The sequence below is a fragment of the Colletes gigas genome, unplaced genomic scaffold (genome assembly GCF_013123115.1).
Source record: "Colletes gigas isolate AHSC1104 unplaced genomic scaffold, ASM1312311v1 Colletes_gigas_Sc00034, whole genome shotgun sequence".
Lineage (NCBI taxonomy): Eukaryota > Metazoa > Arthropoda > Insecta > Hymenoptera > Colletidae > Colletes > Colletes gigas.
Window position 1 is genome coordinate 1828309 of NW_025106663.1, and position 26749 is coordinate 1855057.

Genomic DNA, 26749 nt, shown 5'->3' on the forward strand with positions numbered 1-26749 from the left:
AATTACTATCAACGATGAATGAAGAGAATGATGACTAAATTTGAACGCAAATCGTCATCGATAAAGGAAAATATTATTTGTCGTTTACAAATAAATAATGTTTCTCGACTCGATACGTGAAAACCAGATCTTCGTGTAGCTTCTCCGCGATATCTGAACAACGTTATCACTCTATTACTTCGTTCCGTGCTTGCTTAGCCGAGATAGCCCTCCTTCTAAGCAAACTGTACACAAATTCGATGCTCCATGTGACAAAAGTGACGCTTATCATGAACGTCATCACGTGTACACAAACGGTATAACTTTGGCTGGCGTCTCTGATATACCCTGATAAAGAGAAAAATGATAGTTAATTTTAATCCAAAGAAATATGCCCAAAGCATTCACTGTCCGTGACTCATATGTGGGCTCCATCACCGTGCCATTAGATACGCCGCGGTGAAATCGGACAGTGAACGCGTCCGCGTCGAAAAATTGAACTTCAAACCCACCGATCAGGGGACTCAGGGTCACGACAAACAATCCCTTGGACACCATGAATATCCCAAAGGCGCTGGGAAGCTTTTTCAAGGAACAACATTCGGACACGCTGAGATTCAAGTTGACCAACGTGGCGCCACGCAGGAATCCTATCACGACGAAAGTCACTATCAAAAACACGCCTTTCGATTGCTCAGCCATAACTGGAAAAAGACGAGAATTAGGAAACTTGTTGGTCGATTGTTTACTGAGTGAGAGTGAATGTACTGACTGGATCGTCCAATTCCAACGAGAAGGCAGAATATCCAGAAGATGGACCTCTTCTTGAAACCGAATCTGTCGAAGATGGTTGGGAGTAGTAGGCGGGCAAGAATGTCGGTGAATGCGGTTATTGACAAACAAGAGGCAACTTCCACGTTGGACAATCCTATCGACGGTCAAGTTCCTTCGAGGTGTCTACCGAAATCCTAAACGATGCTGCACAGTGGAACGGAACCCGAAAAAAACGCGATAAACCATTTGGCTGATCGATGGCGGATCTATCTTTGCGTAGTTCCCTTTTTTTTTTTTAGACATGAAGTTAAGCTATTGGAGAATTGTACACTTAACACTTTACCGACCGGTAGCGGTTGATTAATCGGCTATCGGTCGGTAAGCGATGATCGGTAAAACAGTTGATTAGTAGGCTATCGGTCGGTAAGCGTCGGCCGATAAAACAGTCGATTAATAGGCTATCGGTCGGTAAGCGTTGGCCGGTAAAACAGTCGATTAATATCGGTCGGTAAAGTGTTAATAGTTAAAAAGAAACTGCACAAAAATATACCACGAAATTTGTTAAATTATTGTAGTAAAATAGTGTTTGTAAGACAATTATAGTATCGACTTTTTGTGACCATTTATCGCGCTTTTTCAGGTTTCGCCCCACTGTGTGCTGTAGCGAGGATGATAAATTGTAAAAATAGAGTTCTTCTTGCATTCATAGCTTCGTATGCAAAAGTATTGAATTTTTAAATCTGATATTTGGCGAGTGATTTGAGTATTTTTGAAAAATTTGTCATCCAATCGCTACAGTACCGATCTCGAAGCTCCCCAAAACTTACTTACCTATGCTAGACAGGAAAAATGGAGTCATCAGTTTGAAATTGGACTCAGCGACGTAGTACAGACTCAAACCAATGATAACGTTTAAGTAGACGCCATCTTTGAGGAGATCCAAGTCGAAAGTCTTTTTAATCTTCTCGATGAATGGCTCGTCTTTCTCTTTTTCTTCAGATTCGTCATCATCATCGTTTGTTGCATCGATTGTGGTGATTTTGGTGATTTTGGTGCTGTTTTTTGGATTTATTTCCGTTCCATTGTTGTTTGCGTGCAACAGAGTGCTACCTTCTGGGATCTTGTTCATCTCTGTAAGCTGAAATTAAGATTTCTCAACTGTTTCAGGCTTTTTTATTGATTTTACCTTTCTAATTTGTTTTTCTTTTTTGTTTTCCAGGGGTCGTAGTAAACAAGCACCGACGGTGGAGTGCAGGGCCCATGCACCAACGATCATGGTTGCTCCTCGAAACCCATAAGCAGCCAACAGGAGGTGTACGAACTGTAAAAGTTGAAATTTAGACAGAATTTTTGTAAAATAAATTTTCTGATTTTTTTTTGGTAATTCGTAGGTAAAAGGTGTGGGTTAGGTCTGGGTTAGGTCTGGCTTAGATTTGGGTTAGGTCTGGGTTAGGTCTGGCTTAGATCTGGGTTAGGTCTGGCTTAGATCTGGGTTAGGTCTGGGTTAGGTCTGGATTAGATTTGGCTTAGATCTGGGTTAGGTCTGGATTAGATTTGGCTCAGATCTGGGTTAGGTCTGGATTAGATTTGGCTTAGATCTGGGTTAGGTCTGGGTTAGGTCTGGCTTAGATCTGGGTTAGGTCTGGGTTAGGTCTGGATTAGATTTGGCTTAGATCTGGGTTAGGTCTGGATTAGATTTGGCTTAGATCTGGGTTAGGTCTGGGTTAGGTCTGGATTAGATTTGGCTTAGATCTAAGTTAGGTCTGGCTTAGATCTAGCTTAGATCTGGGTTAGGTCTGGTTTAGGTCTGGGTTAGGTCTGGGTTAGGTCTGGGTTTGAATAACCCTTAACGATTGATGCAACTTTAAACAAATAAATGAAAAAAAAAAAAAATATTCTGTTTTTTTTGATAATTCGTAGATGAAAGAAGTGGTACTCAAACGACGATATTATGACAAAATAATCAAGTCACATTCGCGTGACAGTGGCTGATAATGGTTGGATTAGCAAAAACGTTTGACTCAAAATTTCTAAAACAAATATTCTAATTTTTCTTATAATTCGTAGATGAAAGGTGTGGTACTCAAACGACGATATTACGAAGAAATAATGAACTCACGTGAACGTGACAGTGGCTGATAACGGTTGGATTAGCGAAAAAGTTTGAAATTTACTCAAAATTTCTAAAATAAATATTCTAATTTTTTTTATAATTCGTAGATGAAAGAAGTGATACTCAAACGACGATATCACGAGAAAATAATCAACTCACGTGAACGTGACAGTGGCTGATAACGGTTGGTCAAGCGAAAAAGTTTGAAATTTACTCAAAATTTCTAAAACAAATATTCTAATTTTATTGATAATTCGTAGATGAAAGCTGTGGTACTCAAACGACGATATTACAAGAAAATAATCAAATCACATTCGCGTGACAGTTGCTGATAATGGTTGGATCAGCTAAAAGTTTGAAATTTACTCAAAATTTCTAAAACAAATATTCTAATTTTTTTTTTTATAATTCGTAGATGTAAGGTGACTCAAACGACGATATTATAACAAAATAATCGAATAATACTTTTTAGGCTTTCGCGGCCATAGTGATTAATACTAGAATTGGCTTCCGGGTTGGAGCCGCGTTCAGAAGACGAGAGAGTCCGACGTTTCGCCAGCATTGCAGCTAGCTTCATCAGGGAATCAAATAATCTCTGATACTGAAGAAAGTATCAGCGGGGACCCTAACTTATACCTGTGTCCATCGTTGCGGATCAGTGCACTATCCAATAGTTTTTAATTGGGCAGCTGGCCCAATAATAATCGAGTCACATTCGCGTGACAGCGGCCTATAACGGTTGGTTTAACGAACTCACGCAGGCGTGACAGCGGCCGTCAAGGGGATAAAAATATAAATAATAACGTGTAAAAATTCTCTGCCATACTTGTGGAACCAGCATCATGGCTAGAGTTGTCCCAGCCATAGAAAAACCGACAGCTTGTCCCCGTTTTTTATCGAAGAACGTGTTCAACGCTACGAACGACGATGCGATCGCTAATCCGGTTCCTAAGCCTGCGATAAGGGAATTAAAAGTACATTAAACGCATGAGAAAGGTATTATGCTAAGTGGAGAGAGCAATTGAGAATGAAATTGTTTTGTTTTACCTCCTAAAATACTGTATGTGCAGATTATGTGGAACATGCTGTTGGCTCTGGATGTGAGTATCAGGCCTGTGCAACTTAGAAGAGACCCGAAGAAGGCTACTTGTCTGTAGGAGTATTTTTTTAGGAGGGGTCCTATCAAGAGACCTGAAATTGAAAGAAAATATTTGGGTAATGAGATCTAATTTATAATAATTTTAGTGAGTGTTTTAATTAGAAAAAATTGTATTTAAAATTTAGTAGTGGTTGGTAGATTTATTTGTACCAAAGAAATGTTTATTCATTCTCTTATAAAAAAAAAATTATGATTATTTTGAAAAATCAAGTAGAGTGAATTTTGTAGAAATTTTAGTAGAATTTTGGAATCATTTTGACTGCTTTGATAGTTCATTGGTCCTATTAAAAGACCTAAATTTAAAAAAAATATTATTTGAGTAAAAAGATCTAATAATTTCAGTAAACAGTGAAAAATTGTATTTAAAATTCCATTGAATTTAATGTGGCTCATTTTTATATTTATTAACACTGAAACTATCAACAATTAGAGTGTATTTACTAGTACTTAAAATTAATTTTAATTTTGAAAAATCCAGTCGAGTAAATTTTGCACTTTTATTAGAAATTTTGACAGTTTTAGAAATTCTAGCGTTAAATGAATAATTTCAATACCTGAAAAATTGACGATAGCGTCAAGAATGCTCATTATCAACGACGTTCCTGTGGAGTCGACGTCAAGTTCCTCCAAAGGATCGTGAAAGAGAAGACCGAACGAAGGATCCAGAGATCTCAAAGAAAGCTGTGGTAAAAAAAATAGAAAATTCAGAAAATTTCTATCTGAAAATTAAAAGTCAATCAGACGAAATTAATTTAAAAAAACAACAATTCTCACCGTAATTAGGCTACTAAGAAGTGATAATAAAAGAGAAGATCCATAAAACAAATGACAAATATTTAAGAAAAAATAGAAAATTCAGAAAATTATCTATTTGAAAATTATGTATCAATGAGACGAAATTAAAATTAAAAACATAAATTCTCACTGTGATTAGGCTACTAACTAAGAAGTAATAATAAATCTATAAAACAGATGACAAATGATCTAGAAAAAAATAAAAAATTCACAAAAAAAGAGAATAAAAAATTCAAAAAAAGAGAATTTAGTATTTCCGCCTGAAAATTACGAGTCAGACGAATTTTCACCGTGATTAGGCGACTAAGAAGTAATAATATATCCATAAAACAGATGACAAATGATCTAGAAAGAAATAAAAAATTCAAAAAAAAATAGAAAATTCATAAAATTTCTATCTGAAAATTACGAGTCAATGAGACGAAATTAATTTAAAAAAACAACAATTCTCACCGTGATTAGGCTACTAAGAAGTAATAATAAATCAATAAAACAGATAACAAACGATCTAGTAAAAAATAAAAAATTCACAAAAAAAAGAGAATTTTTTATTTTCGCTTGAAAATTACCAGTTAGACGAATTTTCATCGTGATTAGGCTACTAAGAAGTGATAATAAATCCATAAAAGAGATAACAAATGATCCAGGAAGAAATAGAAAATTCCCAAAAAAAATAGAAAATTCAGAAAATTTCTATCTGAAAATGACGAGTCAATGAGACGAAATTAATTTTAATAGCATAAATTTTCAAAGTGATTAGGCTACTAACTAAGAAGTAATAATAAATCCATAAAATAGATAACAAATGATCCAGAAAAAAATAGAGAATTCACAAAAAAAGAGAATTTTTTATTTCCATCTGAAAATTACGAATCAAAATCAGACGAAATTAATTTTGCAAACATAAATTGTCACCGTGATTAGGCTACTAACTAAGAAGTAATAATAAATCCATAAAACAGATAACAAATGATCCAGGACGAAATAGAAAATTCACAAAAAAAGCGAATTTTTTATTTCCATCTGAAAATTACGAGTCAATGAGACGAAATTAATTTAAAAAAACATAAATTCTCACCGTGATTAGGCTACTAAGAAGTAATAATACATCCACAAAAAAAAAGATGTCAAATGATCTAGGAAGAAATAAAAAATTCAAAAAAAGAGAATTTTTTATTTTTGTCTAAAAATTACGAATCAATCAGACGAAATTAATTTAAAAAAAGAACAATTCTCACCGTGATTAGGCTGCTGCCTAGGCAAACGAACCACCCCCAACCGCCATCAGGCGCCCTCTTCTTGGAGTGGACAACATTCACCATCTTCGTTTCGTCATACAAACGTGTTCAAACAACAATTTATTAAATATCGTCGAGAGTCTGGCCAAAGTACAATCGTACGCGAAATTTAGTCTAATTACACTTGATTCACTTTTAAACTGTTTAACGATTCAACAGGTAATCCAAATCGACTGGTTCCTCACTTCTTCCTTCAACTATGACTAATCACTGTCACTCTGAAGCAAATTGATTCGTCCTTCGTTCCTCTTTGTTCTGTCGTCCATGGAAAAATATTAGAGTAACTCTGTTTATTAATACGCCAAAAGAATGTTCTCCTCACGTTCGTCGACAAATAAAAATTCTGAGTGATTTCAGGCCCAACTCTCCTTCTGTCTTCAAGAATGCAACTCTCTGAACATCGTGACAACCTGAGAGAACAAAATTCCCAATTGTTTCTCTGCACAGCATTTTTTAAACGTAGAAAATCTGCTTATCTCCCGATTTGAATTCGAAACGATGTTTTATTTATGTCGTCGATTTACATTTCGGTGCCACAGAAGGCCACAAGTGTTTCGAACGAAATTTCAATTTGATCTGTGTGTTATCATCGATAGCTCGAAATATTTCGTTTAGACTCGATTCAAAATTTATTAAATTTCTAAAATCATTTTGCACTATTTTCTTTTTACTCACTGTGTCTGATAGAGTCCCTGAAGAGGAATGGAGAATTATGGTTGAGTTTGAAGAACACATTTTTCTGAAATTGTTAAATATCCGTTAAAATATTATTTTAATATTTATAGTGAAAGACAGTAATAAATTGAGTAAGTTGCTTGGGATTTGAATTTGAATTTAATTAGAATTGTTATAAACTATATTGTGAATAATATTGAACATGGTTTTTGCATTGCAGTAACAATGGCTTATCAACTTGCATGAGAAAGTAATGCACAAGATCAGAGCCCGTTGCCCTCTGGTTCAAATATTCTGATTCGCGTGAAAACAACAAACGCGTTCCCAGTTTGTTATTATGTTACGTGTAGATATCTACTATTTATAACAATATACCAGAATCTAGCATCAAGCGTACCAAATCAGTCAATTTATTAATTTTGTTTCATTTTTTAAAACACTTTTCTCAATACAAATTATTATAAACAAGATACGATAAAACGTAACAAAGATAGTGACTTAGTGTCTATAATTATTTCTATCATTTTGCTAATCCATGTATTATAAATGACGTCAAAAATTGATAAAAGAAAATTGTTCATTATTGAGGGGAAAAAAATTCAAATTTTTTTGTTATCTTGTGAGGCAAATTATATAGTATTTAAAATCGAGTTTCTCACTGTAATTAATGTGGAATATATTAATGCTAAACGATAAGAATATAACACATTGTTAAACAATCCCCAACAAGGTCACATATGGATTAATCTGCATTAGAAGTTTCGTTTTTTATATCTTATAATATATATATACATATATGAAGATAAGGATGGTCCGGTGCTTCTCGGGAAAATCATATCACGCATTATGTGCGGCTTACAGACCAGATACCACTTGATTGAATTGTGTCGTATCTCTATACAGGGTGTTCGGCCACCTCTAGCAAAAATTTTAATGAGCGATAGTAGAGGCCAAAATAAGACGAAAATCAAGAATACTAATTTGTTGGTGGAAGCTTCGTTAAAAAGTTATTAACGTTTAAAGTGCCGCTCTTACTGAATTTTTTTCTCGAAAATGCGCAAGATTTCGGGGGTATGTCTATTCACCAAAAATGACTGTAATTGAACCCTACAACCGAAAATAATTTTTCCACAACGATTTGCAATTTTTTAATTTTCTCGAATAATTTCACACCTTCTCTATTTTTTTTCTCGAAAGTGGGCAGGATTTCGTGGGTAGGTCTAATGACAAAAACTGATTGTAATTGACCCCCGCGACCGAAAATAATTTTTCCACAACGATTTGCAATTTTTTTTCTCCGTTGAAAAATTTAGGCACCTGATTGGATTTTCAGTAAGGAATTTTTTTCTCGAAAGTGCGTACGATTTCGGAGGTATGTGTAATGACAAAAAATGATTGTAATTGATCCCCGCAACCGAAAATAATTTTTTTAAAACGATTTGAAAAATTTTTTTTCGCCGAAAAATTTCAGCACCTACTCGATTTTTTTTCTCGAAAGTAGATAGGATTTCGGAGGTATGTGTACTCACCAAAAATGATTGTAGTTGACCCCCGCAACCGAAAATAATTTTTCCAGAACGATTTGAAATTTTTGAATTTAATTGTTAATAACTTTTTAACGAAGCTTCCATCAACAAATTAGTATTCTTGATTTTCGTCTTATTTTGGCCTCTACTATCGCTCATTAAAATTTTTGCTAGAGGTGGCCGAACACCCTGTATGTACTGACGCAAGGTGCAGGTGTGTACAATTTTTAAAACAGCATCATCAAAAAAATGCTCTTAGATTGTTGTGTTTTTTTTGAAAACTTCTGTACCGTAGAAGCGAACTTGTGACTATATATGAAGATAAGATAAGACGTGTATGTAAAATGATCATAATTTTATGTAACGTTCCTCGATATAGCGTTATATTTATTATATTTTTATAAATATAATACACGAAATTATATTTTTATAAATATAATACACGAAATTATATTTTCAAAAAATATAATACACGAAATTATATTTTTATAAATATAATACACGAATTTATTTAATTTCACAAATATAATACACGAAATTATATTTTCAAAAGATTTAATACACGAAATTATATTTTCACAATTATAATACACGAAATTATATTTTCACAAATATAATACACGAATTTATTTAATTTCACAAATATAATACACGAAATTATATTTCCACAATTCTAATACACGAAATTATATTTTCACAAATACAATACACGAAATTATATTTTCACAAATATTATACACGAATTTATTTAATTTCACAAATATAATACACGAATTTATTTAATTTCACAAATATAATACACGAATTTATTTAATTTCACAATTATAATACACGAAATAATATTATCACAAATTTATATTTTCACAAATATAATACACGAAATTATATTTCCACAATTATAATACACGAAATTATATTTTCACAATTATAATACACGAAATTATATTTTCACAATTATAATACACGAAATTATATTTTCACAAATATAATACACGAATTTATTTAATTTCATAAATATAATACACGAAATTATATCTTCACAAATTTATATTTTCACAAATATAATACACGAAATTATATTATCACAAATATAATAAACGAAATTATATTTTCACAAATATTATAGACGAATTTATTTAATTTCACAAATATAATACACGAATTTATTTAATTTCACAAAAATAAAACACGAATTTATTTAATTTCACAAATATAATACATGAAATTATTTAATTTCACAAATATAATACATGAAATTATTTAATTTCACAAATATAATACACGAAATTATATTTTCACAATTATAATACACGAAATTATATTTTCACAAATATAATACAGGAATTTATTTAATTTCACAAATATAATACACGAAATTATATCTTCACAAATATAATACACGAAATTATATTATCACAATTATAATACACGAAATTATATTTTCACAAATATTATACACGAATTTATTTAATTTCACAAATATAATACACGAATTTATTTAATTTCACAAATATAATACACGAATTTATTTAATTTCACAAATATAATACACGAATTTATTTAATTTCACAAATATAATACATGAAATTATTTAATTTCACAAATATAATACACGAAATTATTTAATTTCACAAATATAATACACGAAATTAAATTTTCACAAATTTAATACACGAAATTATATTTTCATAAATATAATATACGAAATTAAATAAATTCAAACAAATATAAGTATTATAATTTCACAAATGTAATACACGAATTTATATTTTCACAAATATAATACACGAAATTATATTTTCATAAATATAATATACGAAATTAAATAAATTCAAACAAATAAAATACACAAAATTATTTAATTTCACAAATATAATACACTTCAAAATAATATTTTCACAAATTTAATACACTAAATTATTTAATTTCAGTAGCCTATGGAACCAGATTTAGTATTATTTCCCAACTATTTACTTTCGCGTCCCATTCAGAGATAAGTTGTTCAGAATTTTAAATTAGGAACTTTGTTCGTGCAAACATATTTCAATAATTTAAACGTAAACAGTCCGATCGAAGCACATTTTAGCATGCATTATTCATCGCGAATTTTATTCATTCTAAAATCCATGCATACACACGCTTAGAACCAAAATGCAAATTATATTAATAACCAGTGCAATCGTACAGTCGATAACGAACTTTATCCCAGACATGCTTTCCACTATTAATTGTTTTATTAATTGGACACTTGTTTACGATTTAAATACCTCAAAACATTATTTATAATATTCGAATCAGACCACTGATGGTTTATTTACATAATTTCATTCTAAAATTTTTCATCAAATTTTCATTTTCAGTGTAAAATTTTTATAAAAAATTAATATGTTCAAAAAGCATATTATTATTCATTTATTAACAGGAATAAACCCTTCAGTACAAAATATGTGATATTTAAGGAATTAAAAATGTGATTTTTACATAGTCAAAAACACTAATATTTAATACAATATTTAAAGAAAATCTTAGTTACCAATAAAACTCTATTAGACGTTTATTTAGATGGTTTATTTACATAATTTCATTCTAAAATTTTTCATCAAATTTTCATTTTCAGTGTAAAATTTTTATAAAAGAATAACAGGTTTAAAAATCATATTATTATTCATTTATTAACCGGGAATAAACCCTTTGGTACAAAAAATGAGATATATAAGGAATTAAAAATGTGATTTTTACATAGTGAAAAAACACTAATATTTAAAAAAAATTTTAGTTACCAATAAAACTGTATTAAAAAAATTCGAGAATGAAAGGAATTTTGTTGGATGAAACTTTACCGAAATTGGTCCAAAGTCCCCCAAAGGCGATCTATCGATCGGATCCAGAGAGGGTAGGAAAATGGTGGAAGCCCGCCTCGAATCGATAAAGGCACTCGACTGTTGCTCGACAGAGCCCCGGGTTCGGTCGATGTTTCGCTATCGATATCGCCGGTTATCAGTATTGAAATATGTCGTCAGGATACGCGTTTTAATCGCAGGTCGACGTCCCTTCGTAAACCTAGTTTTCCCTTTTTTCTTTTATTCCGTTTTTATTTTACACGCGATAACGTTATTTGTCACAGGCGGCTCGCGAAAGGCAAACTGACCGATCGCGCGCGCGTCATAAATCGCAATGACGGCGCAGCCATCGCGCGCATCCTTTTGCCGCGACTGGTCGCTCCGCGAAGGAACGCTCGAGCGAGAAAGAAACCGCGGAATGGAGACGCGCAGAGAGATTAACAAATATCTCGTCACTGATTTGACCGCAATCGTCATTGTCGCGCGCTGAGAGCGGACACGACCGATTTCTCACGGCTTTTTCGAACGCGGTTCCCCATATTGCGCCCCCCGAAAAAGGTGGTTTTATTATGCCCAGTGCCGGGAACGGAACCCACCCGCCCCCTCTTCGCGAGCCATTCGTCGACGCGTGTATGTGTGACAGTGGACACGTGATCGCGGTAAAATCGGTTCGGTGTGATATCGCTCATTATGCATCCCGTATTTACGTACAAGTGTGTTCTATTTTTATTCGCTATTTTTTAATAGTTAAATTTTTTTATGAAATTTTTGCTTTTGGATGATTGAAAAATTAATTGAGAGTCTTGGGAGATGTTTGTTAATGTTGATTTAGTGACGGGGCTTTACGAAATTTTTATTTATATTGCTATTTAAATTCAATTATTAAATTCAATTATTTATATTGCTATTTAAATTAAATTATTAAATTCAATTATTTATATTGCTATTTAAATTAAATTATTTATTAAATTATTTATATTGCTATTTAAATTGAATTAAAATTTGTTTTAGTACAGGTTTATTAATGTTTATTTAGTTTTGTGATGGAAAAATATTGTGGTTTGGGTGACGTGATTTTACAAAATTTCAATTTTTAAAAATTGCAAAATTGAATTAGAATTTGTTTTAGTACAAAACTAGTATTTTTGTTAGTTTTTTTGGTGGAGAAATTGTTATTTTCGACAATTGCTATTTAAATTAAGTTAAAATTTGTTTTAGTAGAGGTTTATTAATATTTATTTATTTAGTTTTATGATGGAAAAATCCTATCGTTAGGGTGACGTGATTTTACAAAATTTCAATTTTTAAAAATTGCAAAATTGAATTAGAATTTTTCTTAGTACAAAACTAGTATTTTTTTTAGTTTTTTCGTGGAGAAATCCTGGAATTTTTGTGTAGATAACGTCATTTTACAAAACTTTTATTTTAAACAATTGTTATTTAAATTAAATTAAAATTTGTCTGAGTACTTTTTTGTTTTGTTTTAGTACAAATTTATTAATATTGATTTCTTTAGTTTTGTAGTGGAAAAACATTCTATTTTCATTATTTATATTTTAATATTTCGACTGCCATAGAGAAAATATTTTACCAAATTTCAATTATTGAAAATTGCAAATTAAATTAAAATTTATCTTAATACTTATTTATTTAGTTTTGTAGTGAATTAATTTTGTCATAGATATATCTGTGAATTTACAAAATTTTAATTTTAAATAATTGCAAACTAAATGAAAATTTCTCCTAGTATTTATTTTTAATTTAATACAAATTTATTAATATTGATTTATTTAGTTTTACAATGGAAAAACATTCTCTTTTCATTCTTTATATTTTAATATCTCGACTTCCATGGAGAAAATATTTCACCAAATTTTAATCTTAGAAAATTGCAAATTGAATTAAAATTTTGTCTTACTAAAAATTTATTAATATTGATTTATTTAGTTTTACAATGGAAAAACATTCACTTTTCATTCTTTACAATTTAATACCTTGACTTTCATAGAGAAAATATTTTATCAAATTTTAATCTTAGAAAATTGCAAATTAAATCAAAATTTTGTCTCACTAAAAATTTATTAATATTGATTTATTTAGTTCTATACTGAAAAATTTCTAAATGACATTGGCAGTCAAAGTATTAATAAATCTTGCAAACATCGATGAAATTAAACATCTATTATTATTTAATAGCAATTTTTGTGTCCCAATAATACAGTTTGTAACAATCAAATTTTTGGCGGGAATTTCAAACAGAGTCTCTCTCTCTCCGACTCTATAATAATTTCCACAATTATTAGTATAATTTTTATTCAGTTTGTCTCTCGAAATATCATTCGTTGGAACGTTGGTAAATTTGTGTTTCCTAAAAAAACACTATTCCAAAAAACGAATCTACAGAATTTATTAACAAAGATTCAAATGGTGTCTGGTCTGTAATAATTTCCACAATCATTAGTATAATTTTTATTCACTTTGTCTTTGAAATGTTGGTAAATTTATATTTCCTAAAAAAACACTATTCCAAAAAACGAATCTACAGAATTTATTAACAAAGATTCAAATGGCGTTTGGTCTGTAATAATTTCCACAATCATTAGTATAATTTTTATTCACTTTGTCTTTGAAATGTTGGTAAATTTATATTTCCTAAAAAAACACTATTCCAAATACGAATGTACAGAATTTATTAACAAAGATTCAAATGGTGTCTGGTCTATAATAATTTCCACAATCATTACTATAATTTTTATTCACTTTGTCTTTGAAATGTTGGTAAATTTATATTTCCTAAAAAAACACTATTCCAAAAAACGAATGTACAGAATTTATTAACGAAGATTCAAATGGTGTCTGGTCTATAATAATTTCCACAATCATTACTATAATTTTTATTCACTTTGTCTTTGAAATGTTGGTAAATTTATATTTCCTAAAAAAACACTATTCCAAATACGAATGTACAGAATTTATTAACAAAGATTCAAATGGTGTCTGGTCTATAATAATTTCCACAATCATTACTATAATTTTTATTCACTTTGTCTTTGAAATGTTGGTAAATTTATATTTCCTAAAAAAACACTATTCCAAAAAACGAATGTACAGAATTTATTAACGAAGATTCAAATGGCGAAATATGTCTGGTGTTGTTGGGTAGTCGATGTTACGAGCAGAGCCAACCCGTTCATTGTTTATTTCAATAGTAAATGAATGTCACAAGGATTAATTAACACATCACGGGGGAATATTTTTTGCTAATGGCTTAAATTACTTGCGGTGTAAACTTAGCTGCGGTTCGACAGCGAATTTATTTTTACACCCGTAAACGTAGTCGACAATCAGTGTTTTCCACGCTCATTAAAGTAATATTCACCGTGAAATAAAGTGACACGATTCAAATACGTAAGAAACAAAAACGAAGAATTAAACAAGAAACAAAAACGAAGAATAAACGAGAAATAAATAAGAAAGAAAATCGAGAAACGCTTCGAGAGGTTTTAAACGAGAATGGCTGAAAGTTGTTGTTGAAATGAAGAGTCTTGAGTAACAATTGGTATCGTTTAATATGAGCAAATAGAGAAACCGTGCGTAAACATATAGATTGTTTAATAATTTCAGTAAGAAATTAATGTTTCCCGTAAAGAAGATCTATCACGTGGTCGAGTCTATATGTATTGTGTTTTATCACGTTGGAACGTGATAAACGTATTCGGAACGCGTAAATTGTATTGCTAAAAGCGTCGAGAAATACAGTTTTATTGGCAGCGTACGAAACATGGAAAATTATTGGATTTCAAAACAAATTTCAAATGGGGAATTAACGTTTAAACTCGTGTCAATTTTTCGAAGTATTTCAATCTCAAATTGAGAGCTCAAAGTGGCTTTTTTTATCTCGTGAAAATTAAATCAAATTCTGTTAAATATTTTAAATTTGAGTTTATTCGAAGCTGGGGATATTTTTTGTAATTTCAGGGTAATTAGACGCGTTATTTAATTGTTTATATATATATATATATATATATTAGTAGCTTTTTTACGGATATAAAATTAAAACAAATTTCAAAAAGAGAATTAACGTTTAAACTCGTAGCAATTTTTCGAAGTATTTCAATCTCAAATTGAGAGCTCAAAGTGGCTTTTTTTATCTCGTGAAAATTAAATCAAATTCTGTTAAATATTTTAAATTTTAGTTTATTCGAAGCTGGGGATATTTTTTGTAATTTCAGGGTAATTAGACGCGTTATTTAATTTTTTTTACATATTAGTAGCTTTTGGGATTTTTATTTGATTAGAAAATTTTAAAAAATTAGATAAAATATAGGCAATTAATAATAAATTAGTAAAACTGTATTTAGAAAAATTCTAAAATTGATATTTTCAGTAAATAATTGGGAAGATTGAACGATATGAATGATATTGGATATTTTAAAGTATTTAAAATATTTTATATAAATTTATATTATTTGTTTTTGTAATTGTTGATGATTCTTTGATAATAATGAAGTGTGATATGTGTACGCCTCATAGTCTGCAACCTGGTTTCTCGAATGAGTTTCGTAATGCATGATTCAGGGGCAGTATGAAGGCAATGAACATTTACATATGTACAGTACTCGACAAAATTATTATACTTCGCGTAAAAACAAAAATGTACGTTTTAATATCTCTTATAATATGTTACGTATCTATAAAATGATAAATTTAAAAAATATATGTATATATAAATGTACATTTTAATATCCCTTATAATATGTTACATAACTATAAAATGATAAATTTTAAAAATATATATATATATAAATGTACATTTTAATATCCCTTATAATATGTTACATAAATCTGTAAAATGATAAATTTATTAAAAATATTGTTTCAACAATCTTTAGATATTTCTAATTTTCTAATACATTTATTTTGAATAGTATAGGAATAATAAGTGTAATTAAATATTCATGATATATTCATTGTAAGAATTAGAATTACTTTATTATTACATTTAATTATGACACTTTGTATATTTTTATATTTTGAATGATTAAAAAACAATAATTTACATTTTTATATATTTTCTTTATAACATATTACATCAATTTATAACTGAAAAATTTTTTAAATATTGTACTAGTAATCTTTACATATTATATTTCTAATCTTCTAATATATTTATTTAGAATTCTGCAAGAATAATAATCTCAATTAAATATTCATGATATATTCATAGTACGAACTAAAATTACTTTATTATTGCATTTAAATATGATACTTTGCATATTTTTGTATTTCGAATGTTTAAAAAACAAAAATTTATATTTCAATATATTACATAAATCTATAAATTGAAAAATCTTAAAAATATTGTATCAGTAATTTTGATATATATTTCTAATCTTCTAATACATTTATTTAGATTTCTACAAGAATAATAATTTTAATTAAATATTATAATATGAACTAAAATTACTTTAAATTTTACAAATATGACATTTTGCATATTTTTATATTTTGAATGTTCAAAAAACAAAAATATACATTTTAATAGATATTTCTAATAATATATTACATAAATCTCTAATATGAAAAATTTCAAAAATATTGTATCTACAATCTTTACATATTTCTAATCTTCTAACATATTTATTTAGAATTCTGCAACAATAATAATTTTAATACAAATATTATAGTATAAACTAAAATAATTTTATTACTACAATTAAATATGACACTTTATATTTTTATATTTAGAACGTTCAAAAAACAAAAATACACATTTTAATAGATATTCCTAATAGTATATTACATAAATTTGTAATATGAAAAATTTCAAAAATATTGTACTAACAATCTTTACATTTTTCTAATTTTCTAATATATAAATTGTTTGAATTCTACAAGAATAATAATTTTAATTAAATATTATAATATGAACTAAATTAATTCTAAATTTCAAATATGATATTTTGCATATTTTTGTATTTTGAATGTCTAAACACAAAAATGCACATTTTAATATATTTTCCTTATAATATATTACATAAATCTATAAATTGAAGAATTTTTAAAACATTGTACCAGTAATTTTTATATATTTCTAATCTTCTAATATATTTATTTAGAATTCTAAAAGAATAATAATTTTAATACAAATATTATAGTATAAACTAAAATAATTTTATTACCACACTTAAATATGACACTATATTTTTATATTTTGAACGTTCAAAAAACAAAAATACACATTTTAATAGATATTCCTAATAGTATATTACATAAATTTGTAATATGAAAAATTTCAAAAATATTGTACTAACAATCTTTACATTTTTCTAATTTTCTAATATATAAATTGTTTGAATTCTACAAGAATAATAATTTTAATTAAATATTATAATATGAACTAAATTAATTCTAAATTTCAAATATGATATTTTGCATATTTTTGTATTTTGAATGTCTAAACACAAAAATGCACATTTTAATATATTTTCCTTATAATATATTACATAAATCTATAAATTGAAGAATTTTTAAAACATTGTACCAGTAATTTTTATATATTTCTAATCTTCTAATATATTTATTTAGAATTCTGCAACAATAATAATTTTAATACAAATATTATAGTATAAACTAAAATAATTTTATTACTACAATTAAATATGACACTTTATATTTTTATATTTAGAACGTTCAAAAAACAAAAATACACATTTTAATAGATATTCCTAATAGTATATTACATAAATTTGTAATATGAAAAATTTCAAAAATATTGTACTAACAATCTTTACATTTTTCTAATTTTCTAATATATAAATTGTTTGAATTCTACAAGAATAATAATTTTAATTAAATATTATAATATGAACTAAATTAATTCTAAATTTCAAATATGATATTTTGCATATTTTTGTATTTTGAATGTCTAAACACAAAAATGCACATTTTAATATATTTTCCTTATAATATATTACATAAATCTATAAATTGAAGAATTTTTAAAACATTGTACCAGTAATTTTTATATATTTCTAATCTTCTAATATATTTATTTAGAATTCTAAAAGAATAATAATTTTAATACAAATATTATAGTATAAACTAAAATAATTTTATTACCACACTTAAATATGACACTATATTTTTATATTTAGAACGTTCAAAAAACAAAAATACACATTTTAATAGATATCCTTAATAGATATCCTTAATAATATATTACATAAATCTCTAATATGATAAATTTAAAAAAAAAAAAATTTTATTTCAACAATCTTCATATATTTATTTAGAATTCTACAAGAATAATAATTTTAATACAAATATTATAGTATAAACTAAAATAATTCTAAATTTTAAATATGACATTTTGCATATTTTTTATATTTTGAACGTTCAAAAAACAAAAATACACATTTTAATAGATATCCCTAAATATACATATATTACATAAATCTATAAAATGAAAAATTTCAAATATATTGTACCCACAATCTTTACATATTTCTAATCTTCTAATATATACATATATATTATATAATATTTGGAATACTACAGGAATAATAATTTTAAAAATAACTTTATTTACAAAATAACTGTATTTAAACAGAAACGATATTAATTTACATAAAAACAAACGTGAGTCAGTACCTATGGCGAATATTATTCCGTCATTGTTAATTAATCGAACCGATTCTACGCGTAAAGTTGCGAAATCCCGTTTACAATGCGACCGATTTTCTAATTACAGATGCCACGGTAGCAATATTTCATTCCCCTTAAGGATCGGTACTTAGCACGCTGACATTCCGTATGTATGTACATAGATAAGAGAGCCTCCAAAATCGTTTGTATCCAGTCTCGTTCAGTCAAAAAGCATCCAGCTAACTGTCACATACACTGCAAAATTAATCGATCGAAATCGCCGTTTCGACGAAACGGAAACACTATACGGGGTGGTAAGATCAAGATCTATGATCGCTAGAATATATCCTACGAATCTCTTTTTCACTCGTCAAAAACGACTTATCAAAATTATTTTTATTACTCAATTTCAAAAATTTACAATTTTCACGCCTTAACAATAATTCATATTTACATAAAAAAACAAAAAAAAATTCTTAAAAAATTCAAGCACGTAACGTAATTAATTTCTAAAATTCAAAAACGACGCAACAAAATTATTTTTATTACTCAATTTCAAAAATTTATAATTTACACGCCTTAACAATAATTCATATTTACATAAAAAAAAAAAAAAATTCAAACACGTAACGTATATTAATTTCTAAAATTCATAAACGACGCATCAAAATTATTTTTATTACTCAATTTCAAAAATTTATAATTTACACGCCTTAACAATAACTCATATTTACATAAAAAAAAAAAACAAATTCTCAAAAAATTCAAGCACGTAACGTAATTAATTTCTAAAATTCAAAAACGACGCAACAAAATTATTTTTATTACTCAATTTCAAAAATTTACAATTTACACGACTTAACAATAATTCATATTTCCATAAAAAAAAAATTCTCAAAAAATTCAAGCACGTAACGTAATTAATTTCTAAAATTCAAAAACGACTTATCAAAATTATTTTTATTACTCAATTTCAAAAATTTATAATTTATAATAATGCATATTTATATAAAAAAAAAAATTCTCAAAAAATTCAAGCACGTAACGTAATTAATTTCTAAAATTCAAAAACTGATTCTGCTCGAAAGATAATGCTAATAATGATGTAACAATTGAGTATGTAAAAATGTCTCCGTTGTTTTGACGCGCGGAAACTCCAAAAAACGAATTTAGTGAATTTCGACGATGAAGTGAAAATCGATGGGAAGTAAACGTGATTTAGAAAATTGTGATCGTTGACGAGATTCAGAGAAATTCGGTACTAGTGTGTAAAAATAGAAAATACTTTCTATGCGATGCGTGCAGACTCTACAAAAATATGACGGTAGCTAAGACTAATGGATCAACGACAATGACAACCACCACGAACGTGCCCAACGAGGATGAGAAGAAACAAAACAATGCGTTATCGATATACAAGGAGGAAGAAAAAGAAAACGACCAACTCACCCTCGAAGACTTGGCTCCTGACGGTGGATGGGGGTGGATGGTGGTCCTCGCCATGATCTTAGTTTTCGTTAGTACCAAACATTTATTTACAATAATTTTCTGTGCATCAAAATCTCAAATTCTCTACCTTTAAACTCTTCTAATTTTTATATTCGATGGGTCACTGTTTCTGTTCAATTTTTTTTAAATGAAACACCTGACTATAGAGGAGGACGGGTAAAAAATGATCCAAGATTGTCTGAGAAAGATTTCCACTCAAAGGTTCATTTATCACCCTAAAAGTGAAAAAATAAACATTCAAATTTGAAGCTCATTTATTATAGTTATTTGCAGTTATTTTATTACATCTCCGCAGGTGACAACGTTTGGACCAACCGCGTCGTTTGCAATAATTTTCGGGGATTTTCTCGAAGCAACTGGTCAGGCTGGAACAGCAATGACGTTATTTAATTCCGTTTTCATGGTGACATTCTCCATAGCTGGTACGTAAAACAAAAAACAAAAATATTCCTTGCATATTGCAAGTATCAATTACGTGTTTTCGTCGAGAAGTAACGCGAGAGAATTCGGTGGAGTGAATTGTTTTAAAATCAGCTCGCGATAACTACGTTTGTTTCTGATCTTTGTACAAACACGCCTCTACGTTTGTTTACGATAAAACCGCCTAGGCGCCAGGAAATGAGAACCGTGTCTGAAGATAGAGAGCGCGAACTAACGGAGGGAATCGTACGAAAAATATCTTTAGAGCGTAAAAATAATTATGCCTGTCGCATATTCGAGCGTCACGATACGGGACCTATATTTGTTCCCGGAGCGTGCATCCATAGAGACGAGCATAACACCGATAACGGGTGTCATTGAGGAACGTTATCCACGTCTCCGTGGATGTTTTCCTGCATCTGTGTACACCTGTATTGTGCACACGATCGCTGATAACACGTGTTTGATACCGGGATGCTGGCGCACGAGTGTATTTTCACTTTTAAAGTATCTCAAATTCGTTCAAAATTTTAGTTCACAAATATATAATCTTCTAATTATATTATTTGGGAGTGTTAAAATTGAATTAAAATACAGAGAAATGTGGGTAGATATAATTCTTAATAAAATGAATTTTAATTGTGCACACAAAAATAAAAGGTGAATATTTTGGGAAAAAATTCTGGAGGTGGATTCTAGAGGCCAAAATAAGGCGAAAATCAAGAATAGTAATTTTTTGATTCAGGCTTCGTTAAAAAGTTATTAACGTTTGAAGTTGAAGTGTGCAGCGCGCACGGTTCCCGTTTCACAGGCGCAACTTTAAACGTTAATAACTTTTAAACGAAGCCTTATTTTGGAAATTGGTATTCTTGATTTTCGGTTTATTTTGTCCCCTAGAATCCCCCATTAAAATTTTTCTATTTAAAGAAAAAATGAAAACTCAAAACACGTTATAAATTTGACAGAAATTATATAAGATATTATATAAGGTGATGACCATTTTGAATGTTGTTTTTTTCGCAGGTTTGATGACCAATACCTTGTTGAAGAGATACGCGATGAGGCCCGTGGGAGTTTTTGGCGCGTTTCTATTCGCAGTGCCAAACGTTGCACTGGCGTTCGTGACAAATGTTTACGAAATGGCGTTTTTAAATTTCCTCCAAGGCATGGGGCTGGGTCTGATCGTCACCATTTGCAACACAAACTTTAATGCCTATTTCGTGAAGAGGAGAGCGCCAGTATGTAAATAATAACGTTGAGATGTTCTTAATTCTTCAGAAATATTGTTTTTTAGGTGATGAGCGCTGCACAAGTTATTATCGGCTTAGGTGGAATCGCGTATCCTGTATGCATCGAGAGATTGATGAAAGCTTATGGCTTTAGGGGTGAGTTTCTTATTTGGCAAAGAATTTTTCTTTTAAATTAGTTTTTTTAATTATGTCAAGTTTCATTAATAATTTTTCGTCAGGTTTGTGGTATTAAAATCAACACATTTTAATGTTTGCAAGGTATTTATTAAAACAAATCAAATTATTTCAGAAATTATCTGGAATTAAATAGTATACGTTTGAAAAATTATTTCTAATAAAAAATGGTACCTATACACTTGAAAAATTATTTGAAATTAAATAGTATACGATTGAAAAATAATCTACACTTGAAAAATAATTTGCAATTAAATCGAACATCAACAAATTATTAATTACAATCATTTCGACACATTTTAAATAGCTAATAATTCAATTAAAAATACTTTAATACACTCCTTAACATTACAATCAATACAAAAATGCAACAAAACATAGAATCACCAATATTCAAAATAGAAAATGGAGACTTTTGTCACTAATAAATTTGACATTTTTTGATTAATTAATTTTTATTTTTTTTATTTGATAGGCACAGCTTTGATGACTGGCGCGATGAGTTTGAACTGTATCGTCGGAATGACGATGATGCATCCGGTCGAGTGGCACACACGGAAACCGGAAGAGGTCCTCGCGGAGAGGGCGCGACAAAGAGAAGAACGGAAATTGTGTGGAATTTCTGTGCTCAGTCGACGTTCCAGCGAGATCACACACGTTCCAGCGAAAACAAGATGGAGTAGTCTAACCAGCCTCAAAGATGAAAGAGGCAGGCACGTTCCACTCCTAATCGAAACGATGAAAGTTAGTTTTTCGAACTAATTCACGATTTTTCAGGCACTTCCACTAATCTGATGAAAAAATAATTCGAACCAAAGCTACGAAAGATACAAAACACAGCAAAGATGTTTGCTATAAAATTTCAAGGTCATCCTCATTTTTCTGAATGGAAACAATTTTTGAAAAATATAGTTGCAACTATAATATTCAATTACTATAAAATTTCAAGGTCACCTTCATTTTTCTGAATGGAAACAATTTTTTAAAAATATAGTTGTAACTATAATACTCAGAATTTCTGAAGTCAAGGTTATGATCTATGAATCATTGAATTAGTTTTGACACAATTTACATAAAAAATATGTTATTTTAAAATTGATGACTTTGATTTTTTATGGTAAATAAACGTTTTTTTTTGGTGCTTTTTGTGTCTTTTGCAGCTGAGACTGGAAATCGATTAACTTTTCATCGGACTGTTGGAAGCGATTGAAAAATTGTTGTTTCTTTTTTCGAAACTAGGAGCCTGCACAAAGAGTGGCTTCGATTTCAGAGCTGGAGGGCAAAATCCAAAATCGAATAAAGTCCGGATCGATGCGTGAGCTCCTGACGAGACGCATGTCAGCCCTGTCAGCTTCGAGTTTGGCGAATTTAGTGACGAGCATCGGGACTGTCACGGACATGGCGCATTTCGAGAAACCGAAAGAGAAAAAATTGGAAAAGGGGGTCCAAGTGTCCATGAAAGACGAAGAAAACGCTAAAAAAAGCCAAATAAAGTACGTGAAAATATCCCAAATTCTAATTTTACATTTTATAAAACAGTAATTTTTAACACTTTACCGACCGGTAGCGGTTGATTAATCGGCTATCGGTCGGTAAACGTCGACCGATAAAACAGTTAATTAATAGTCTATCGGTCGGTAAGCGTTGGCCGGTAAAACAGTCGATTAATATTCTATCGGTCGGTAAAGTGTTAATTTTACATTTTATAAAACAGTAATTTTTAATTTTTTATATGGAATTAAGAGAGATTTTTTGAAGTTTCTAGATTAGAATGTTTAAGTTACGGTTCTTTGTAAGTGTTTGAGAGCTATGTGAATGAAAAGTGTGCTTTGAACGATACAGAACGATCTTCGAAGAGCTTCTGGAAATGTCACTGTTAAAGAATTGCGGTTTCATGAACATTTGCCTGGGCGTCAGCTTCGTCCTGTCGAGTGACTTCACGTTTTCTGGTCTTTTGCCACTGATGATGACTAGTAGTGGCTACACGAAAAGCCAAGCAGCCCTGGCGATCACTATATCAGCCGCTGCAGAACTGGCGTCCAAGATTTTAATTGCAATTTTCACTCTGGTGGTGCAAATCAAGGCGAAGTACATTTTCTTCTGTGCAATGATTTGCATGGGTTTCGCTAAAGCTGGTCAGTAAATAAAATAATTAATTTTTTTTAGTGTTTAATTTTTTTTTATTATTTTAGTTTTGTCAGAGAGTAAGTTTTATTTCAGTAAATTAAATATTAGACAACTGATTTTTTTCATTATTTAATTTTTTTTTTTATATTTTAGTTTTATCAGAGACACTATAAAATGGTACACAATTCAATTATTGGAGTATTATTTTATTTTAATTTATTTTGGAGTTTTAATTTGCAGGTTATTTAATTTACGACGACACCTTGACAGGTACGTTTATAATGATAGCGATTATAGGGATGGTTAGGTCGTGGCTGTTGGTACCTCAACCTTTGGTGATCATTGAAGACGTCAGTATTGATAAATTCGCCTCTGCTTATGGGATTTCTGGCGCTATCAGCGGTGTCATTTCCATAGTATTTGGTCCAATCGTTGGTGAGACTTCTAATTTTTAGTTAAATTTAATTACGAAATGCATAGAAGCATTCATTTAGAAAATTTAATTTTATCGAATTTAATGATTTTTAAATTTATCTGCGAGGAATAATTATTTACAGTAGTTAGAAATCTTGTGTTCTAGCACGGATTCAAACCTTCTCGAGCGAGGTTTCGACGCGCATGCGCGTCTGGTTGCCTGTATCAAAGGCGCCCACTAAGGTGCTTTTAACCCCAACGCGAATATGCCCAGTATTGCGATTAAACACGAAAAATTGTAATGGGGGATTCTATAGGCCAAAATAAGACGAAAATCAAGAATACCAATTTCCAAAATAAGGCTTCGTTTAAAAGTTATTAACGTTTAAAGTTGCGCCTGTGAAACGGGAACCGTGCGCGCTGCACACTTCAACTTCAAACGTTAATAACTTTTTAACGAAGCCTCAATCAAAAAATTACTATTCTTGATTTTCGTCTTATTTTGGCCCCCAGAATCTCCCATCAAAATTTTTCCCAGGGTTACCTAAACACCCTGTATAATACTTTCATTAACCCCTTAACGTTCATGCTCGAGTTTCACTGCTTTGAAAAACAATATTTGTTTAATCCAACGGTTTAAGGGATGCTAATATTTGTTTTCCTTCAAATTATACGTTAGATACAACATTGTAATGAAAAAAAAACCATATTTTTAGAAACAAATCCAATAAAGAAAACTGATCATTGTTGGTTAACCCGAAAAATATGAGCGTTAAGGGGTTAATATTCAGAGTCAGTTGTGTTTCAGAATATTCGAAGAAAATAATTACTGTTGTTTATTTTTATTATTTCTATTTCATTTTTTATTTTTCGTTATTTATTTGCAAACTTTACTTTTCATTCAGAAAATATTGCCTCAAGTGTATTTGGATCAGCTTTCTGAATGGTACAGTTTTTATAATAGTTATATCTTGCAAATTTTTAGCATAAAATTTTTTCAAACGACTACCAATGCTTCTCTAAGTAAATTTTTATATTTAACAAGCTCTATATTTAATTAGAAGATCAAATTTAAAGTGAATTATGAAAAAGATTGAGTTGTTATATTTTTTTTAATATTATTATTTGAATTTAAAAATTTGACTTTGATAATTTCAATTAAGATAGAATTCTCAATTAAATAAAATTTAATTACACACAAATATTTCTGTTTTAATTAATCACGACGGAAGTGAAAGTTAAAAAAAAACAATGGGGACTGTTAAGACGAACGGTTTTTTTTTTAGGGCTGATGAAGGACTGGACGAACAGTTTTGTGGTCTGCCAGCTTGCCCTTATACTAATGAACGTCCTGTTCGTTATTCCGTGGGCAATACAGTTCCTTTCAGTAGATTTACCAAAGTGGAGGAACGAGAGGGCGGATAAAGTTGCTGCCCAAACTTCCGGTGCCCTTTCTGCAGATTGACGCAAATGGAGAGAGAAAGAGGAAGACCTTTGTATATAAAGCGCGTTAAAGTACTCGAGCGTAGGTTATTTTTATCGAAAATATTCAATCCTCATTGACGATTGTCAACTTTCGACAGACAATTTTCAAACTCAAAATGTGATGTGAAATGCAATGTAGAAATTATTTTAAATACACTCGCCGCTAGTATCAGGTCGTCATACAATTTTTTTTTTTATTAGCACTTAATTTATTATAAAAAAAAAAACTAATTTCTTTCCTTGTGGTCAAATTGATTCATTTTGAAAAAATTTATAATTTCTGCACGAATAATTTGATAAATATTTTATATTTAGAGTGATAGGGTGAAAGAAAATGCTACGTAATTTTATTGGAATTAGTAATTCTTGACAATTTCTAATTATCGAAACGAAATTATTAGAATTTCTAATCAATATTAGATTTTTCTATTTTTTGTTTTGTTATTTTTAGTACGATTTTGGTTTCGTTTTAAATCAGAATTTATTCAAAGCTTTAACTTTTATAAATTCAGGCAGTCTTCTAATTAATAATAGAAACTAATTTCTTCCCTTTTGGGGAAATTA

General features: G+C 29.5%; 2 protein-coding genes across 3 annotated transcripts; one reads left to right on the forward strand and one right to left on the reverse strand.

Moving 5' to 3' along the window:
- LOC122402229 (monocarboxylate transporter 12-like) lies at window positions 1–6365 on the reverse strand. The gene is made up of 9 exons (XM_043404840.1): window positions 6059–6365; window positions 4580–4706; window positions 3914–4057; window positions 3693–3820; window positions 1940–2074; window positions 1585–1891; window positions 752–907; window positions 492–683; window positions 1–327 (listed from the first exon to the last, which is right to left on the reverse strand). Exons 1-9 carry the CDS (start codon window positions 6140–6142, stop codon window positions 167–169), a joined length of 1434 nt encoding a protein of 477 aa, XP_043260775.1. The 5' UTR covers window positions 6143–6365; the 3' UTR covers window positions 1–166.
- Window positions 6366–18953: 12588 nt separating this feature from the next.
- On the forward strand, window positions 18954–26290 carry LOC122402230 (monocarboxylate transporter 9). 2 transcript variants are annotated; one of them, XM_043404843.1, is made up of 10 exons: window positions 18954–19120; window positions 20112–20322; window positions 20611–20737; window positions 21759–21973; window positions 22030–22120; window positions 22635–22903; window positions 23399–23652; window positions 24002–24294; window positions 24527–24721; window positions 25987–26290. In XM_043404843.1, exons 2-10 carry the CDS (start codon window positions 20125–20127, stop codon window positions 26163–26165), a joined length of 1821 nt encoding a protein of 606 aa, XP_043260778.1. In that variant the 5' UTR covers window positions 18954–19120; window positions 20112–20124; the 3' UTR covers window positions 26166–26290. The 2 variants fall into 2 exon arrangements, with proteins under 2 accessions (XP_043260778.1, XP_043260776.1); XM_043404841.1 differs by having other exon boundaries at window positions 18955–19120; window positions 20135–20322.
- Window positions 26291–26749: the final 459 nt, after the last annotated feature.

What these genes read in the sequence shown, in the direction of transcription:
- LOC122402230 (XM_043404841.1), top strand. Translation starts at nt 18,979, where the DNA reads ATGTACATAGATAAGAGAGCCTCCAAAATCGTTTGTATCCAGTCTCGT. An exon ending in CGGAAACACTATACGGGGTG is followed by an intron (nt 19,121 to 20,134) that starts GTAAGATCAAGA and finishes ATATGACGGTAG; the next exon opens with CTAAGACTAATGGATCAACG. An exon ending in GGTGACATTCTCCATAGCTG is followed by an intron (nt 20,738 to 21,758) that starts GTACGTAAAACA and finishes TTTTTTTCGCAG; the next exon opens with GTTTGATGACCAATACCTTG.
- LOC122402229 (XM_043404840.1), bottom strand. Translation starts at nt 6,142, where the DNA reads ATGGTGAATGTTGTCCACTCCAAGAAGAGGGCGCCTGATGGCGGTTGG. An exon ending in TAGGCAGCAGCCTAATCACG is followed by an intron (nt 4,707 to 6,058) that starts GTGAGAATTGTT and finishes TTTTTACCACAG; the next exon opens with CTTTCTTTGAGATCTCTGGA. An exon ending in CACATACAGTATTTTAGGAG is followed by an intron (nt 3,821 to 3,913) that starts GTAAAACAAAAC and finishes CCCTTATCGCAG; the next exon opens with GCTTAGGAACCGGATTAGCG.